The following is a 19,115-nucleotide window of genomic DNA, read 5'->3' as shown; positions in this document are numbered from 1 at the left end:
GAGATTGTACGCAAAGCATAGGTCGCAGGGTATCGGGTAGACTGACACATCACCGTCAGCATGTAAACACACCCTGACTTAGATGGAGGCAATGGTCCCACACAATCAATTAACAAATGTTCAAATGGTTACCCTATAGCTGGAATAGGGTAAAGTGGAGCTGGCTTTAACACCTGATTAGGCTTCCCCGTTAACTGGCATACATGACACGTCCTAATGAAGCATGCTAACATCCTTCTTTAGGCGAGGCCAATAGAAGTACTTCATAAGCCGGTCATAGGTTTTCTTACCCCCAAGTGCCCAGCTACATCCCCATGAGCTGTCTGTAGAACCAATTCTCTAAACTTAAATGGCACTACCACTTGAAACACTGGGTCCTCGACCCCTTCGTCAGTGTGGGAAGACCACTTCCGGATCAACAACCTCCTGAACAAAATAACCCCTCGCTGCACTGCGCAACTCCTCAGGTGGCAAAACCCCAAAAGAACAGATCTTTTAATATCGCATCTTCCTTTTGAGCTGCAACAAAATCACTATGGGAGAGAGAAGGAGGTAGATTAGGTAAAACAACAGACTTTAACTCCTTAGTCTGAGTAACATCATCATCATTAGAGGCACGGCTCATAGCCCATGCCACTGCACAAGCTGTAAAAACATCAGACAGATTATGACGACTAACATCACTATCAGCTGGAATAGAGGGATAATTCTTAACAACTACAGGGGGCGGTATATCACGCCAGACACGCTCTCCGGCCAGGTTATTGTCCACGAGGAGATGGACGCATTCTACAGGCAAAGAAGGGCGGACTGCTATGGTTACTTCCCCCTGTACCAAATCAGACTGCAGATTAATCCTGTACAATGGAACAGAGACACCCTGTAACCCAATCCACTGGACTAAGACATTGTTCCCAATGCTTGAGTCAGTAGAAAAAGGCAAAACAGACTCTAAGATAAAGGACTCAGATGCCCCTGTCTCCTTAAGTATTTAAACTGGCACCTGGACGGATCTACCCACCAGTTAAACTAAGCCATCTGTAACAAAATGAAAGTAGCCATTTCCACCCGCTTCAACTGAATTGGCCCTACCGTTGCTCTCACAAGACCCAGCAGAGCTCAGGCCTGATAGCTGAAATGAAGTCACAACCACTACAGGTTTAGCCTCCGTTCCGGCCACCAAAACTTTAGAAGGTACACCTGACTAGAGACAGCAAGTGTGACCCCCTAACAACATCAGTACCATTTCTCTGACTTTTCCCCTTTAAAACAGGACAGTCTTTCTTCCAGTGCCCCTTGTCCAAACAGTATCGACACACATCAGCATCCTTCTTAACCTGACTGGCAGATGTAAAAGCAGAAAACCCAGAATCTCTGCGAAAACTCAGAGCGCCCTTGTGTGACTGATTAGCGTGTGAATCTATTCTACTCTGAGTAGGTGACCCAAATAAACCTAATGAAGAAGACCCCAAAACTGTTGTATGTTCTACAACATACAATCCTTAGATACAAAAGAAAAACGAGCTCACCTTTTTCAATGCAAGTGTGGCCACAACACTGCACATCAAGAAGAGAAACGGAGCTGCCCTGTAAAAAACTGCAATCCCCTTCATGCATACCCCAAGGACAGAGATTTTAATTACACAATATCAGCGGCGTCTAAACTCCCCCGACAAAATTGCTGTTAAAGCAGGCCTCCACGACGGTGCCCTCTGCCCAGGATAGCACAAAAACAATAAACTAAAAAAATGTATATAACAAACAAGCCATAAACACTAGGCGGGCACTCGCAAAGCTCCGATAATTATGTAATCCAAAACTTTATCAATAAACTCAATCTCGTAAATACAGTGCAGCCCCACACTTACCAAACAATGGCCCATCACCGATTCTTCAGCCTGGCTCACTTCAAAAACGGCCAAGGCACAAGTTAACAACACCTCCTCCTCGTCTCACGCACCAACAACGAAACTAACAAAATTTCCAACCCCCATTTAAACTAATCCACATGCGTCTTCCCAATGATTCAAAACCACGTGTTAAGCTCAATGAACTGTATCGGATCTTCACAGGATCCGTTTACAGCGCTTTCCAGATCAAACGCAACTAAACAAAACAAACCTAATATATTTAAAGCTTTTAACTCCTACCAACACCTACAGTAGGCTATTCAAAACCTAGTGATAAGCATTAAAGAAAAAATGCATATTTACAGACGTCGTTTCAGATCCTTGACGAGCCCCCAATCTGTTACATCCTGCCTATTCTAGGCTATGTAACCAGAGAGGGAAGAACATGCGGAATTGCCATTTAAAGAAATATATTTATTAAAGATAAAGAATTAACAACGTAGGTTAAATAAAGTCAGTATAGATGTTAGGTTGGAAAATAAAAGTGTATGCAACAAGAGAAATGAGGTGTAGTGCATAAACAAACAAAAAAGCCAAAAAGGTGCGGGAGAGGAAGAGAAGCGGTGGCCATCCACAACCAGGTCTGGAGAGATTTTAAAGCCCAAGATCCAGGAAGCAATCACACGCGCACCACGCCACACCTGTGCTTCACCCACCTGTAGGGGAGACGCAATAAACAGGAAAAAAGCAAAGAGGAGGAGGAGTCCGGCAGATATATGGCAATAGATAGATAGATAGATAGATAGATGTTTTAGAATGTTTATAGCATATTTTAGCATTTTAACTTGTTTTAACATAAGTTTTAGCATGTTGCCAGCATGTTTGTAGCATATGTGAACGTGTTTTAGCATTGCTGGTATATTCTAGAGCGGTGTTAGGGTATTCTGGATGGTTATTAGGGTACTCAGGTGGTTGCAAGGTTTAGGGATAGGGTTAGTGTAGGGGGAGAGGATATACAATTTGTACAGTATAAAAATTATGATTGATCATGTCACTGTGTCTGCTTTTTCTAGTGTGGATCATGGAGGAGAGATCAGGATTACAGCAGGACCACGAAAATGTATGTCTACACACACACACGTCTGGTTTACTTTCTTTGTGGGGACTCTCCATAGACATAATGCTTTTTATACTCTACAAACTGACTATTTCAATCATCAAGCAATAATCTTAAAAACATTAATAGACTGTAGGACCAGGTTAACACATACAAACATTAAAGACACCAAACATAAAAAGGAGGCAGAGGTTTACCAATGACAGGGAAACTAGTTTAATGAGCACAAGGCTCCTATACCACCCTGTGCACAGGTCTCACCACAACACACTCACACCAATAAGGTCAAGCATGAACACACAGCACATACAGCACAGCAATCGCAGAATCACATGAATGCTGGAGAGCAGGTGTCACACCAACACATGAACCGAGCGCACACGCGCTGACGAGCGAGTTGTCACTGGAGAAACCAGGATAGGCAAAGCAGCAACATCAAATAGTGTTGGCCCGCAGGCCTCACTGAATGCACGGTATCCGAGAACACAGACTATTCCTCCTAAACTTTAAACGTAAAATTACTCACAACATAACTATAAATGAACGTTGTGCAGTAGCGGTAGTTACACGTACCTTCATTTCATAGCGGGTCGCAAATCCAAGTGACACACACACACACAGAAGAGTCTCACCATGTCAACAAAGCACGGGAATGCGGGAGGGGCATGTGAATGGGAAATAGCAGATGCCAACAACCCACAGCAACGAACTATCCGCCATAAAGCTATAAACCAAATGACTGTTACATAAAATCACAAATCTATGTGCTAACTAGTAAGCCAAACAACACATACCTCAAAGCAGAAGGGATGAAACAAACCCGGGCAGTGACGCACAGACAGCAACAAGCGGTGCATTAGAATCCTCTTTTATACACTCCCTCACGGTATATAATTGGACAATTACCCAAGAGCATTAGGATAATTAGAAACGAACTCTGTAGATCCCACCTCACACACATGGACTGGTAGGCAGTGGCATATCTCCATGTTCTGTACGGCTGCCACCAGGACCCTGAGTTAGGTACAAGAGGCCCTTTTAGGCCACAAGAAAACAACTCAGTCAATCTCCAATAATGTCACTTGTTCCTTAACCTGTAACCAAGAATACTGACACACACACACACACACACACACACACACACACACACACACACACACACAGCTTCTTCAAAGTCGGATTTGGTTGGGCTCTAACTATGAACAGGAGACTCTTCCCAAAACATCAAGATAACATGTTCTTTCTCTCAATGAGAGGACACTTTAATATAGAACAGTAAAGTAAATGCTTTAAATAAGAAATGGTCAAATAGTGTTGCCCCGCAGGCCTCAATGGAAGCCGGGCTAAATGAGCAAGCACTGTTACTGCTTTCTTGGCATGGGCCAGACCCTCAGTCACCTCTCAGATATTTATTATAGACATTAAAGAATACATGAAAAGAACATTTCAGTAATCACACTGGTGACTGCTATAACTAAGTAAAATCTCATAAGCTTAGAGAAGTCATTCAACTCATTTGATATTTAGAAGGAAAAATATTGATTAATACCTTCATTATAATCACTCGTTAGATATACATTAAGACATAATGCACAGATCCAGTACACTGATATTGTTACACATGTCTTTCTCATCTGTTTATGTTCACTTAAGATATAACTGACTGTGTTTGCTAGGATACTTGCCAAGATGGGCATGTTGACAATTAGGGCTGTACTCAACCAAAGAAAATCTTGGTCGACTGAAGTCCTGAAGTTTTCGACTAAACATAGACTAAAATCGACTAAAAATGACGTTAGAAAAAAAACGTTAAATTAATTAGCTGCGCACTGTGCGCAGTACTTGGTAGCCTTGTTGTCCGCCTAAATGAATTATAAATAAACATAAAAAACTAGTAGGCTATTTGCAGAATATTAAACCGTTTTTGACCTAATTATTTTGCACTGAAATGAGTCTGACACACGAGTCTGTCGGCTCTGACAGCGTTGCATCACGTGCACCTGCGCAATATCATAGCCTATGATTTCCGAAAATAGTAGGCCTACTATGTTGTCATGTGATATCATCACAAGAACTGTTGAGGAATATGCAACATAATTTAGACAATTCTTTTTGTCATATGTTATAAGAAGTTATAACTGTCAGACACTATCATTTTTCAGAGACACGAATAGACTATTAACTTAAAGCTTTTACTCTTAATAAACACAAAAGGCACATCCACTTTAATAAAAAAAAGAATATTTATTAAACAAACCAGATCAAGAGCAGAAACGAAATAAAGTGCATAACTGAAAAATAAAGCATCTTAGGCTCAAAACTAACACAAAGTGGGCACAGCGCAATTGCACATTAGGCTCCAAATAAAAAAAAAGAATAATAATAAAGTGCCCAAATCCAATAAATAATACTAGAAATAAATTTGCAGTTTGCACAATAATAAAAGGGAACCATAAAAGTAAAGTAGGCTACAACATGTTATTCAGCCAAATTTTAAACGAAACAAAATAAATAAAGTGCATAGAACAACAAGGTAGGTGAACTCAGAACAAAAACAAAAATAAATAAATCAAATGCCCAAATCCACAAGTATTTTAAATAAATGTGCAAAATTATAAAATATTATAAATGTCCAAAACGAAATAAAGTGCATAACTGAAAAATAAAGCATAGACTCAAAACTAAAACAAACAGTGGGCACAGCGCAATTGCGCGTTAGGCTACAAAAAAAAAATAAGTGCCCAAATCCAACAATACTTTAATTAAATGTGCAAAATTGTATTAATGTTCAAAACAAAATAATGTAAAAACAATGAAATAAAACAAATGGCTACTCACTCACAGAGAGTACACTTCAATCAGAGTCCACTCCACACTTTTTTGTGTTGTGTGCGAGAAACAAAAGCATATCCACGTTCTTTGGAAGGAGACAGCTTCTTGCTTTATTGACAATAAATCCTGCCTTGGAGAAAATGCGTTCAGAAGGCGTGGATGTTGCAGGGATACAGAGCAGTCGCTTTGCAACTCGGGCCAGGCTCGGGTATCTGTCTTGGTTTTTTTTCCACCACCCCAATGGTCCGGAGTCGATTTTGGTTCTGTCCTGAAGATAGGTTTTCATTTCTTCTGTCACTGTGCTTCTCCCACCTGATTCTCTAGAAACCTCGTCGTCCTCATCTTCGCACAACAGCATAGCAATCTCCTTCTCTGTCGTTTTTCTGCTTTTTTGACACATGTTGCTCCTCCTCACTTCCAGGTTCACCTGTGCCTGTGACTGCGCTGAGTGCACTCAGTCGTTCTGCCAGCTGTGCAACTACTGTATAGGCCTTGTCTCGTTTGGCATCATCCAGAAAAGACAGCTGCTTAAAACGAGGGTCTACTACTGCAGCTGTAATGTATACACTGTGTATACACTCTGTGTCTGACCAGCTAGTTGTGCCTCAGGCTTGTTACATCTGGCCCGGCCCTCTAGCTGCTACCGTAGGCGCACACCAGGCTCAACATCCCTGGTGAGTCGGTACAGTCAGCAGCTGCCAACGCCGAACCCCGGGCGGCGGTTAACTAACCCGGAAAACTCAGTTTGTCTGAGCCTGGGCGCGTGGAGCCCCTGGTGGAGGAAATTCCACCAAAACGGGTCTTTGGACCTTCCACTGCAACCAGGACCATCTCCAGTCGTCTTGACTACGTCTTGCCACTGGGTACAGATGTGGCTGGTCGAGAGAGTGAGGATGAATGCTGCGCAAATCACCCTCACTTAAATCCAAGTTCTCTGCGCAAGTCATGGCACTTTTTTCTTACCATCGTCATTATCCAAGTCCTGTGGCGATGGGTGAGCGACGAAGCAGCAGGCACGGATATGCTGGAAGCTGTAGTCGCAAACCTGCATGCAGGCGGCTCAGGATATTGGTCGTTCCCTCACTGGACCGAAGCAGCAGTGAAGTCCGGCAGCACCCTGAGTGACTGAGCAGCCCTATTTAGGATCACACTGCTCACCTCCGTAGTGAGGAAAGGGTTAGAAAAGGTACCCTAAACATTGTCTGCTTCAAAACATCCTGGCCAGCCTACCGCAGCTGGCGGGATCCCGTACTTGCGGTCGAAAAACAAAAAATAAAACGAAAAAGACCAAAGTGATACCACTCACTGTAGGCGCCTGGAATGTGCGCACCTTGATGGACACATCTGGATCAAAAAGACCTGAGAGACGCACCGCCCTCGTGGGCAGAGAGCTAGCCAGATATAATGTGGATGTTGCTGCCCTTAGTGAGACCTGACTGGCCGATACTGGACAAGTGACTGAAGTGGGTGCAGGTTACACATTCTTCTGGAGCGGACGAGGCCAGGAGGAGAGACGGGAGGCTGGTGTTGGTTTTGCAGTAAAAAATCACCTGGTCAACCAACTGGCAAGCCAACCCAAGGGGATAAACGACCGTTTATGGCCTCTGTCCATCATGGCCTCCTAATCATCCCCATATACTGATTGGCTTCATCACTGTCTCCTCTCCACCAGTAAGCTGGTGTGTGGTGGGCGTTCTGGCGCAATATGGCTGCCGTCGCATCATCCAAGTGGATGCTGCACATTGGTGGTGGTTGAGGAGATTCCCCCATCTATGTAAAGCGCTTTGAGGTCTCAGAAAAAGCGCTATATAAATGTAACGAATTATTATTATTAATTAATTAATGACCTTACAGCTCCACCTAGTTGGTAAAAAGGCAGCCACCATCATCAGTGCCTATGCCCCTACCATGACCAACTCTGACGAGATCAAAACCAAGTTTTATAATGACCTGGAAGTCATTATTGCTGCCACAGCCAGCTCGGATAAACTCCTGATACTGGGTGATTTCAATGCCAGAGTTGGAAGTGACCATCAATCATGGAATGGAGTCATAGGTGCACATGGTATTGGAAAATGTAACAGCAACGGTCTTCTACTGCTGCAAACATGCTCTGAATTTGACCTGCTCATCACCAACACGATATTCCAACTACCAAAGCGCAAGAAAACTTCATGGATGCATCCTCGTTCACACCACTGGCACTTGATTGACTACGTCATCGTGAGGAGGAGCGACCGGCACGATGTCAGGGTGACCAAGGCAATGTGTGGTGCTGAATGTTGGACTGACCATCGTCTCATTATCTCCAAACTTAACATCCGGATTAAGCCTAGCAGACGCCCACAAGGACAAAGACGTGTCAAGCGTCTTAACATCACTCGCCTACAACAGGAACACACCAGACTGGCCTTTGTTGAGGCTTTAGACCATCACTTGGAGTCTCTAAGCTTCGAGCATACAGACGCTGAGGCAGACTGGACTGCTCTCAAGACCGTGCTGCATTCTACAGCTCTTGAATCACTTGGTGTTCCATTACGGGTCGAACACTACAGCGCGGTCCTTAATCGGCCATCGTGCATAAATGAGCAGGCAATTGCGAGATTGCCTCAAGTTGAAATAAACCAGTCCTTGGCTGTTCTACCATCCACTGAGGAAACCAGCAAAGCCATAACACTTCTCTCATCAGGCAAAGCTCCAGGGTCCGATGCCATTCCAGCAGAAATCTACAAGGCTGGAGGGCCTCGCTTAGTCGAGAAACTGACCGACCTCTTCCAGGTTATGTGGAAATTAGAAGCTGTTCCCAAGGAGTTCAAGGATACTACTATAATCAATCTATATAAAAGGAAAGGCGATCGGCAGGACTGTGACAACCATAGAGGCATCTCCATACTATCAGTCGCTGGCAAAATCTTGGCAAGAATCCTTCTGAACCGCCTAATTCTCCATCTAGACCAGGGTCTGCTACCTGAGAGTCAGTGTGGCTTCAGAAAAGACCGCGGAACCACTGACATGGTATTTACTGCTCGGCAGTTACAGGAGAAATGCCAAGAACAAAATGTTGATCTATATATGGCTTTCGTTGATTTAACAAAAGCATTCGACACAGTCAGCCGGGAGGGCCTATGGAAAATCATGGCCAAGTATGGGTGTCCAGACAAGTTCATTGGCATTGTGCGCAATCTCCATGATGGTATGATGGCCAGCGTCAGAGACCAGCAAGAACTCTCTGATCCGTTCCCAATCACAAACGGGGTGAAGCAAGGCTGCGTTTTAGCGCCAACGCTCTTCAGTATGGTGTTTTCTGCCATGCTGCAAGACTCATTCCAGAATTACAACACTGGGATTAACTTCATTTACCGTTTTGACGGTGGGCTATTCAATCTGCGGAGGATGCAAGCCAAAACTAAGTCACTGTTCGAGAACTTTTGTTTGCTGATGACTGTGCTCTGGCTGCTGGCTCAAACAAAGATCTACAGGACAGTATGGACCACCTCTCCTCAGCTTGCAACAACTTCGGCCTAACAATCAGCACAAAGAAGACTGAAGTCCTATACCAACCTGTTCCTGGGAAACCCTACACTGAGCCAACCATCTTTGTGAATGGGAAAAAGCTTTCAGCCATTGACAAGTTTATTTACCTTGGTAGTGCACTCTCTCGTGCTGTGCACATAGATGATGAAATTAACATCAGGATTGTCAAGGCCAGCGCAGCCTTTGGACGTCTACGTGACTCGGTATGGGAAAGGACTGGCATAAAGCAGGAGACAAAACTGAAGGTCTACCGGGCTGTTGTCTTACCAACTCTTCTGTATGGGTGCGAAGCCTGGACAGTCTACCAGCGCCATGCCAAAAAATTGAATCATATCCACTTGAGCTGTCTGAGGAAACTGCTGAGGATCAAGTGGCAACACAGAATCCCTGACAAGGAAGTCCTCAGCAGGGCAAATATCCCCAGCATCTACACCATGCTTGCGAAGGAACAGCTCAGATGGACTGGCCACGTGATCAGAATGCCCTACGTGAGACTTCCAAAACAAGTCTTCTTTGGCGAGCTGAAAAATGGCAAGCGAGCACAAGGTGGCCCCAAAAAGCGCTACAAGGACACCCTTAAAGCTTCCTTGAAGAGCTTTGGACTCGACCTGAAAAGCTGGGAATCCCTAGCACAGGACCGACCTGCCTGGAGAAGAAAAGTCCAGGACGGTGCAGTCCTCTGTGAGAGTAGGAGAAGCTCCTGTGCTATCTTGAAGAGGCAGCAACGCAAATCTACCAAGGAAGGACATGTGGCTGCACCTCAGAGCTCTACATCCTCCCTGACCTGTCCAGTGTGCCGCAGGGAATTCCGGGCTCGGATTGGCCTCTTCAGTCTTCTGCGCACTCATCAAAACCCAACAAAATGACAAATGTGCCATGGTCATCATCAACTTTGATGGACGAACAAGAAGAAGTCATCATCATTCGGTTTTTAAACTTCCACCTACTGTCAATTTCTTTGACCAGCTTGCTTTTAATTTTTTTGGTAATGGGGCTGTCATCATCCGCGATGGCCAGGTGACGTTTCTTCAAGTTTGCCAGCATGGGTACTGTTGCAGACAGGGACACGTTGTCCTCTTCAGACAGCAGCTCGGTCAGGGTTGTCATCGGTTTCAGCACATTTTTAATGTCCTCTACCGCATTCCAGTGTGCTGTGGTAAGGTCCAGTGTACTGCTGTCGCTCTTCTTCGTAAAGTTTGGGTCAGACAGCACTGCGGTAATGGGCCAGCGTTGCTCCAGCAGTCGCTCCAACATCGAAAATGTTGAGTTCCAACGTGTAGACACATCCTGAATTAGTTCATGCTGAGGGACGTTTTGCTGCTCCTGCTTTTGTTTTAGCCCAGTTTTTGCTTTGTGCCCCTTTTTGAAATGTCCCACCAGATGACGTGATGCAGCCACGGCACGACAAATTGGATCTTGTTTGAGTGCAGCGTTAATACAGAGCTGCAAAGTGTGCCCGGCGCACCTGACGCCCTGCATCTCTGGCCATTTATGTGATTCCTTTAGTGTTTCCACACAGAGTGCCATATTAGCCGCGTTGTCACATACAACAGAAATTCTCTTTGCTTCTTGAATTCCAAAGGTATCAGCAACTTCAGATAGTCGCGCAGCAATGTTTATTCCTGTGTGCGCCTCTTCTATTTGTTTTGTCTCAAGCACAAGACTCTGTGCTTTCCAATCTCCATCAATGAAATAGGCAGTCACTGTCATATAGGACTCCATTCTAAGAGATGTCCACATATCTGTGGTCAAGCTCAGTGCCTCGCTGTGTTGTATTAACTCTGAAACTTTCTCTTTGAGTCCCTCATATTTTGCGGTTAGTGCATGCATGATTGTGTGGCGATTTGGCAGTGTATATACAGGTTCCAAAACTTTTAACAGGTTCTTAAAACCTTGGCCCTCCACAACAGCAATGGGCCTCATATCCTGAGCAATAAAGTTAACAATTCCTTCCGTGATTTTATTTTTCCGTTTGGATGATAAAGGAGGCTTAAAATCCAGCGTGGTCTGGGTGTGGGTGGGGGATGCTATCGTCATTGCGGATGGGTGCGCCTGCAGTTATAGAACGATTATTACACTAAAACATTGAAATATGCCAATTCTGATATTTTCATATAGCCTACTCAAATCAGACAGGGCAACCTAACGCAGACAAGTTAGCTTACTGCTTTTAGATGATACGACATGTTTGTCGTCGAGCTGTGGAAGGCAAACTGTTTCTTGCAAACTTTGCATTCTACCTTTTTCCCGTCAATTTTGACAAAATGCTGCCACACTGTCGACATGTTGGACGAGGACTGACTAATATAATACAATAAATAATATTCCGCATATAGCCTATCTACCTCTCTTCTTCAGTGGGTTGGGCTAATCCAAAAAAAGTTGAAACAGGGATACTCTGAAAACACCCCCATTAGCAATTAGTGCTTTCCACCTGATGAAATGAGCGTGGCAAAACTGATGAAATAAGCGCGGCAAAACTGATGAAATGAACGCGGCAAAAAATCGACCAATCAGAATTTTGGTCGAACCAGAACGTATCGACCAATTAATCGACTAATCGACTAGGACAGTACAGCCCTATTGACAATTGTGTGAATTTGAATTTGTTTGCTTAAATGATTAAATTGGCAAGGCTTAAATAATAAATTATTTCTCATATTAGAGCATATGACACTTGCATTGAACAATTTACAAAGAGTGACTTTTTTTCCATGTTTTTGTTTTTGTTTCATCACTGTTGTAACATATTGGGAAGCCAGATGATTATCCATTGACTGACACATACATTAGCCAAACTCTGTCTGTCTGTTTTATGTCTTGTTATTCTCAACAAACCATATCATAGATGTGTCGTCAGATGTGAGATGAACAGCAATGCAAGGACAGAGAACCGTTACACCCCTATTGCACAGACCAGTTGTCTAGTTGACTTTAATGTTCTACCATGATGCTCTGAGTCACTGATCATGTGAGCAACATGGCCACCTTGCAGAAGACCTTCAGACTGTTCTGACTCAGGGTGCTTTATCTCTTCTGACAGCTTCATTAAAAGATCAGATTCATAATTCCTGATTCTGATGTGTTTTCTCTCCATCAGATTCCCGTCAGCTCACTCTGGATCTGAACACAGTGAATAAAGACCTCCATCTGTCTGAGGACAAAAGAGAGATTACTTGCACTGACACAGTCCAGTCGTATCATGATCATCCAGACAGATTTGATCATTATGAGCAGGTGTTGTGTAGTGAGAGTGTGAGTGAACAACGCTCTTACTGGGAGATTGAGTGGAGTGGGTATGTGTTTATATCAGTGTCATATAAGAGCATCAGCAGGAAGGGAGAGGGTAAAGAGTGTGTGTTTGGATATAATGATCAGTCCTGGAGTTTGTCCTGCTCTTCCTCCAGTTACTCATTCAGACACAATAACATAGAGACTAAACTCCCTGTAGAGTCCATCAACAGTAGAGTAGGAGTGTGTGTGGATCACAGTGCAGGAACTCTGTCCTTCTACAGCGTCGACACAATGAGCCTCATACACACAGTCCAGACCACATTCACTGACACACTCTATCCTGGGTTTAGGGTTTATTATAATGGATCATCAGTGAAACTGACTGTAGAGTAGACTGTAGAGAGATTCTACCCATAATGCTAAATAAATATGTGTTTATATATATATATATATATATAATATAAATATATATTATAATATAATATATATATATATAATATAAATAAGTGACAGTTACCCCTTTTCCACCATCAAAGTCAAAGTCAAAGTCAAAGTACCTTTATTGTCCCACAAGGGAAATTGGATTTGCATCAATGCTCCACATAAAACACATAAACACATAACACATAAACATACAACAACACTCACCAACAAAACCAACCAGCAGAGAAGGAATTCACATTTAAGCCCAATGTACATAATGTATAATAAATAAGTAAATAAAATAATGCAAAAAAAATGCAACTTGTGCAAGTTAATATAAAGTGCTAAGTGCCATTAAGGTGCCTCACAGCTGACGGAATAAAAGATATATGCATCCTCTTTGTTCTGCAGCTAGGAACTCGATAGCGCCGCTCAGAGGGCAAAAGCTCAAACTCTGTTCTAAGGGGATGATCCTGTGAATGAGCTATAACTCTAACTTTCCTCTGGACCTGTTTTATGTATAACTCCCTTGGTTATACCATGGCAGTGCTGGTGCCGGTTCGGAGCCGGTGCCTACTCGCGAACCAGTTCTTTGTGTTTCGACAGCCAAAGAACCGGTTCTCGGCCAGGAAAATTGGTTCCAAAGCGGCACCAACTCTTTTCTGGACTAGAACCGTTCTTTTACCACGTCATGCTTACGTCGGGGGCAGGGTTAATGCCGAACTTCTTCTCGAACGTAACCTCCATCTATAGTAATCCAGACGAGCAGCACAAATGTGTTCTGAACATCTTCTTCTGACCCCAATATAGGATCGCAAAGCCAGGAGAAACTTTTGCAGAAAGACGATGTAGTCCAACATTGTAATTGTTATGCTTGAAATTGGCGCAAGCCTTTCTAGGAAAGCTAAGACGTAGCCTATGGCAACGTACACAGTGGTGTAACGACGTCGTTCGCTGGGCTCTCTAGTCAGTGGAAAAACAAACAGGTTCTGAGAAGGTTCGCAAATTGAACTTTGAACCAGCACCAGTTCCGAACCAGTTCTTTTTTGGTGGAAACGGGGTACCCATAATGCTTTGAACTGCATGATAAATCAGTGACAGTGAGATGTTCTAGAGTCTCTTATTGTCTCTTCATTACATTAATAACACAGCTGAACTTCTGTCAGTGAAATAAAGAGAAACAGACAATGATACACAGAGAAGAGAGAGGAAATATGAGACACAATGAGACTCACTGAAACATGTCTGGATGATACGAGCAAAACTAGACTTTCAACTCTAAACAAGACATGACTGAAACTAGTCTGTGGAAACAGGAAGATTCCTTTAAATGTACATCTGAATTTTGTGATGGGTCTCCTGCTCTTCCTGCTGTTGGTGTTGTAGGTGTTGTCCTGCTGATGTGCACCTGTTCTTATGCTAGAAAACCTTAGGCCTTGTTTGTATGGTGTGCTCAATTGCTCCTGGTTGTTTTGTGTTTGGTTTTGGTTCGTTAACGTCGACCTTGTTATTAGTTTTGAGTATTGTTCTGTCTGATACTTTTACATCATGTGTCTGACAGAAATTCTATTTTATTACGTTGTTTATATATATATATATATATATATATATATATATATATATATGTCTACTTATGTTAATAAATATTTTTAGTTGCAACCTTACCAACCTTGCTTTCATTTGTCATGGCTCTGAGCTGGTCGTGACAATTTATTGAAGTAAAACAGAGTATAATTAATTTTATAAGGCTTTTATTTTGAAATTCAACATCTGACATTGTGTGAGTGAAATGTGTTTTTTGCCTTTATTAATGTGGGTAAAAATACTGTAAAAGAGTTTAATCTTATACATCTGTTGCTACTTTCACATACAGTTTAACACATCTTCAGTGTTACGATCTCTGTTTCTGAAAATACAACAGTGAGGAAAACATTATTGTGCTTATATTCAAGATTTACCATTAGTTTTTTTTTACATGGTTTCCTTTTGATATTACTACCACTACTACTACTATTATTAATGTTTTATGTATTTTTATTATTATGCATTTATTTATGAATTATTATGATTAGATTTCTTTTGTTTTCTGATTTCTTATTGATTAATTATTACTCTGTTATGTTGTAATATATTTGTTTTTTCATTTCATGTCTGAGTGAGAAACAGCCTGAAATGAAGAGTTAAATTAAGTACGGGTTCCATGGTTACTGTGTGGGCATGGGCTTTGGCTGGGGGAAATCAGCGGGTCCCATGTAGGTTTTGTAGTATGAGTCCCACATAGGAAGCCCATATGAGCTGATTACATGGGCCCCATAAGGGACAGGCATGGGCCAAGTGGGCATGGGTTTGATCTGGGAACACATATATGTGTCTTGAATGGCATATTTATGGTCCAAGTGGGCATGGGTTTGAACTGGGAACACATACATGGGTCTTGAATGGCACATTTATGGGCCGAGTGGGCATGGGTTTTAACTGGGAATGCAGCCAAGTGGGCATGGGTTTGAACTGGGAACACATATATGGGTCTTGAATGGCACATTTATGGGCCGAGTGGGCATGGGTTTTAACTGGGAATGCATATATGGGTCCTGCATAGAATTTTTATGAGCCAAGTGGCCATGGGTTTGAACTGAGAACACATATATGGGTCCTGCATGGTATTTTTATGGGCCAAGTGGCCATGGGTTTGAACTGGGAACACATATATGGGTCCTGCATGGTGCATTTATGGGCCAAGTGGCCATGGGTTTGAACTGGGAACACATATATGGGTCCTGCATAGAATTTTTATGGGCCAAGTGGCCATGGGTTTGAACTGGGAACACATATATGGGTCCTGCATGGTGCATTTATGGGCAAAGTGGGCATGGGTTTGAACTGGGAACACATATATGGGTCCTGCATGGCATATTTATGTGCTAAGTTGGGTTTGAACTGGGAACACATGGGTCCCGCATGGCAGAGGCGCAAAGTAACTATGTAGGCCTATTGAGTTATGTAATTACTTACTGTACAATTTTTAGTAACTTGTAGTAACTCTACATGTAGGCTAATCAAGCATGTTGAGATTGAGTAATTGTAACTCAATACATTTCAAGTCACGCTAGTCACCAAGAACAAACATTGCATACATGTAGATCTTTTGCCAAAACAATCCATCAGTCATTTTTGTTAGTCGTGCAGAAAATGAAAAATGTAACTTCCCAAAAATGTAAAAAACATCAAAATAGGTCAAAGTTTACACTGTGTTGAATTATGCTGATTAGTGGACTCTCAGAAAGGTTGCAGGCCTACTGTAACACTTCAAATAATAGCCCAGTTCCAGACGCCTGTCCCTTGGGGCAGAAACACATATTTAGACAAATAACTAGGGATGCTCGATATTATCGGCCGATATTGGCTTTAAAATTCAATATCGGCAAATATCGGTATTTGAAATGGTTTAAAATTACTAAAGTATGTCATTTTATACCTTATTGGAAAGCTCGTTTCCTCTCAAAGCGAATGCAGACAAAATTTGGGTGTTGCTGTAAGTTGTTGGCCAACCAGCATAAACACAGGGTTTGTAGAGTATAAATTCTTGAGCAGGGCAGATCTAAGCCCCAATGAGTGGAATGAGTTGAATTTTTGTTCTTGTGTGGCTATTTGTTTTCAGTTTACCTCAGTCAGAGAAATGTTCAGTTGGCATCTTCATTCCCTCGAAGGGGTAGTAAGCACCACACCCCAGTTAGCCTACCGGTTGCTGGCTAGTCCTTCAAAACATTCAAATCCCCAGTATCAAGGGAGTCATGGAACAGTGGGCAGTAAGCCTATAAACGATTATATGTTTCGGTATCTGTATCGGCTAATATCGGTATCGGAAATTAAGCATTGGACAATATTAGTATATCAGATATCGGTACAAAATGTCAAGCATCCCTACAAATAACCCCATACGGTTATCCACATCCCATAGATGCCTGTCCCAATGGTCTATTTGGTCAAATAAAACTCCGGGATCCTATTCGAAGTTTTACGGTACTTCATTTTTGAAGATGAGGACAAATAGCTCACAGACAGGTAGTCCCTATATGGACATGAATATGATGCATTTATTATTACCTCTTAGGAAATTGTAATTCAATATTTGTTAGAAAAGGACTTGCAGGAGGCCTCATCATCAATCTGTCTTCCACTTCTGTGTTGTTAGATGTCCTTGGACCAAGGAGTAGCATGTGTTTCTATCAAAGTGTAGCTCATACACCAACAATGACTGATGTGTTGGCTGTAAAAGGTACAGTAGATCTGTTTGAGAAAAAAATGAGGGAAAAACACTTGTTTTGTATCTTATCAATTATTAATGATTAATAGATTGTGGCATTTTAACTTTTGGTAAAGGAAAACACACATCCAGCCCTAGTCTGGAGAAGTGACGGTGACATCAGTGGTTAAAAGTAACTAATACTCTGAGTAGTTTTTTTTTTTTTCTACAAATTGTACTTTTACTTGAGTATTTCTCTAACACCAGTACTTTTACTTGTAATAGAGTAATATTTTTAGCAATGTAACAGTACTTGTACTTGAGTACAGATTTTCAGTACTCTTTCCACCACTGCCTGTTATGCACACAACACCTAATTAGGCTCATTCATAATGAAGCCAGCGAAGCAGTTTAAGTTTATTAATTCTCTCACATATCCTTTAATTTAAAAATTTTACTGTATTTAATTGTTATTTGGTCAGGCAGTTATTAGGACATCTATAAGGGGCCTGTATGCTGCAAGAGCCCAAAGAGAAAAAGGAGCGTCCACCACACAGATGCCATGAGTGTATTTTGTATTAATGTATTTTTTGGAGAGATGTTTTTTTTTCAGAGATTTTTTTTAAATATATTTTTGATTTATTTATCGGTATGTTGTGACATTTAAATTGTTTTTTAAAGATTATGTTTGTTGTTCGATGTAACAATTTTGTATTAATGTATTTTTTGGAGAGATGTTTTTTTTTCAGAGATTTTTTTAAAATATATTTTTGATTTGTTTACCGGTATGTTGTGACATTTAAATTGTTTTTTTTGTAAATTTTTGTTGTTCAATTTAACAATATATTTCTTGCAGTTCAAAGCGTCAAGTGTCTTGTATTTATCTTGGACTTATATTCATTCTTCGTTTTTAGTTTTTCTTAGATTGTTTCCTTAAACCATTTGGCATGGTTGGGCTTAGATAAGCCTTGCATGAATTGCCCAGTTAGGACCCACATAAGATCCTTACAGAGCCCACTTTAAGCCCATAGGGGCATTCACGGTTGAATCCTGGTGCAAGCCCACTTTAAACCACTTTAGGCAGGTGGGGCCCAAATGGGTCTGACATGAATTACCCAGTTAAGACCCACATAAGACCCTTACAGGTCCCAATTAAAACCCATCTGGGCATCCACGGATGGCCCCCGTGTGGATCCCGGGTGCAAGCCCATTTTAAATGCCCTTTAAGCAGGTGGGGCCCAAATGGGTCTGTCATGAATTTCCCGGTTAAGATCCCACATAACACCCTTACAGATCCCTTTTAAAGCCCATCTGGGCATCCACGGCTGGATCCTGGGTGCAAACCCACTTTAAACCCCTTTGGGCAGGTGGGGCCCCAATGGGTCTGGCATGAATTGCCCAGTTAGGACCCACATAAAACTCTTACAGAGCCCATTTAAAGCCCATCTGGGTAGCCATGGTTGGATCCCGGGTGCAAGCCCACTTTAGACCCATTTGGGCAGGTGGGGCCCAAATGGGTCTGACATGAATTGCCCAATTAAGACCCATGCAGTACCCTTACAGGTTCCACTTTTAGTACGTCTGGGCTTCCACGGCTTGCCCCAATGTGGATCCCGGGTGCAAGCCCATAATGGGGCCCACATTTGCCGCCCATGAAGCCCTCATCTGGGCCCCACATGTCATTGCTGGCTGGGATAGGAATATGACGCCTATTGTTCTTCTTGTTGATCCACCGTGAGCACGGTGTATTTTATTTTGAAAATTAACCGGATGTTTTATTTTGTTTCTGTGTTCGACTTCCTGTCCCGCACAATCTGCCCTGTGCTTTCCGGCATCCGGCAAAAATAGAAGCTCTGCGTATCTGCTCCGGAGGGCCGCGGAT

The 19,115-nt window shown here is 42.5% G+C and overlaps 1 protein-coding gene across 1 annotated transcript in view; it reads left to right on the top strand.

The window, feature by feature from the left end:
• LOC311289539 (protein NLRC3-like) overlaps window positions 1-18,095 on the top strand; it is a 60,356-nt gene extending 42,261 nt beyond the window's left edge. Inside the window, exons 8-9 of the mRNA XM_084407618.1 lie at window positions 2,924-2,970; window positions 12,434-18,095. Of these exons, the coding sequence (XP_084263744.1) occupies window positions 2,924-2,970; window positions 12,434-12,960 (574 nt within the window). The 3' untranslated portion in view covers window positions 12,961-18,095. The remainder of the gene's footprint in view (window positions 1-2,923; window positions 2,971-12,433) is intronic.
• The last annotated feature ends 1,020 nt before the right edge of the window (window positions 18,096-19,115 follow it).

Source organism: Rutilus rutilus (genome assembly GCF_951802725.1).
Source record: "Rutilus rutilus genome assembly, chromosome: 4".
In the NCBI taxonomy this organism is placed as follows: domain Eukaryota; kingdom Metazoa; phylum Chordata; class Actinopteri; order Cypriniformes; family Leuciscidae; genus Rutilus; species Rutilus rutilus.
Note: the sequence above shows the minus strand (reverse complement) of the source record. Positions and strands in the feature narration are given on the sequence as shown.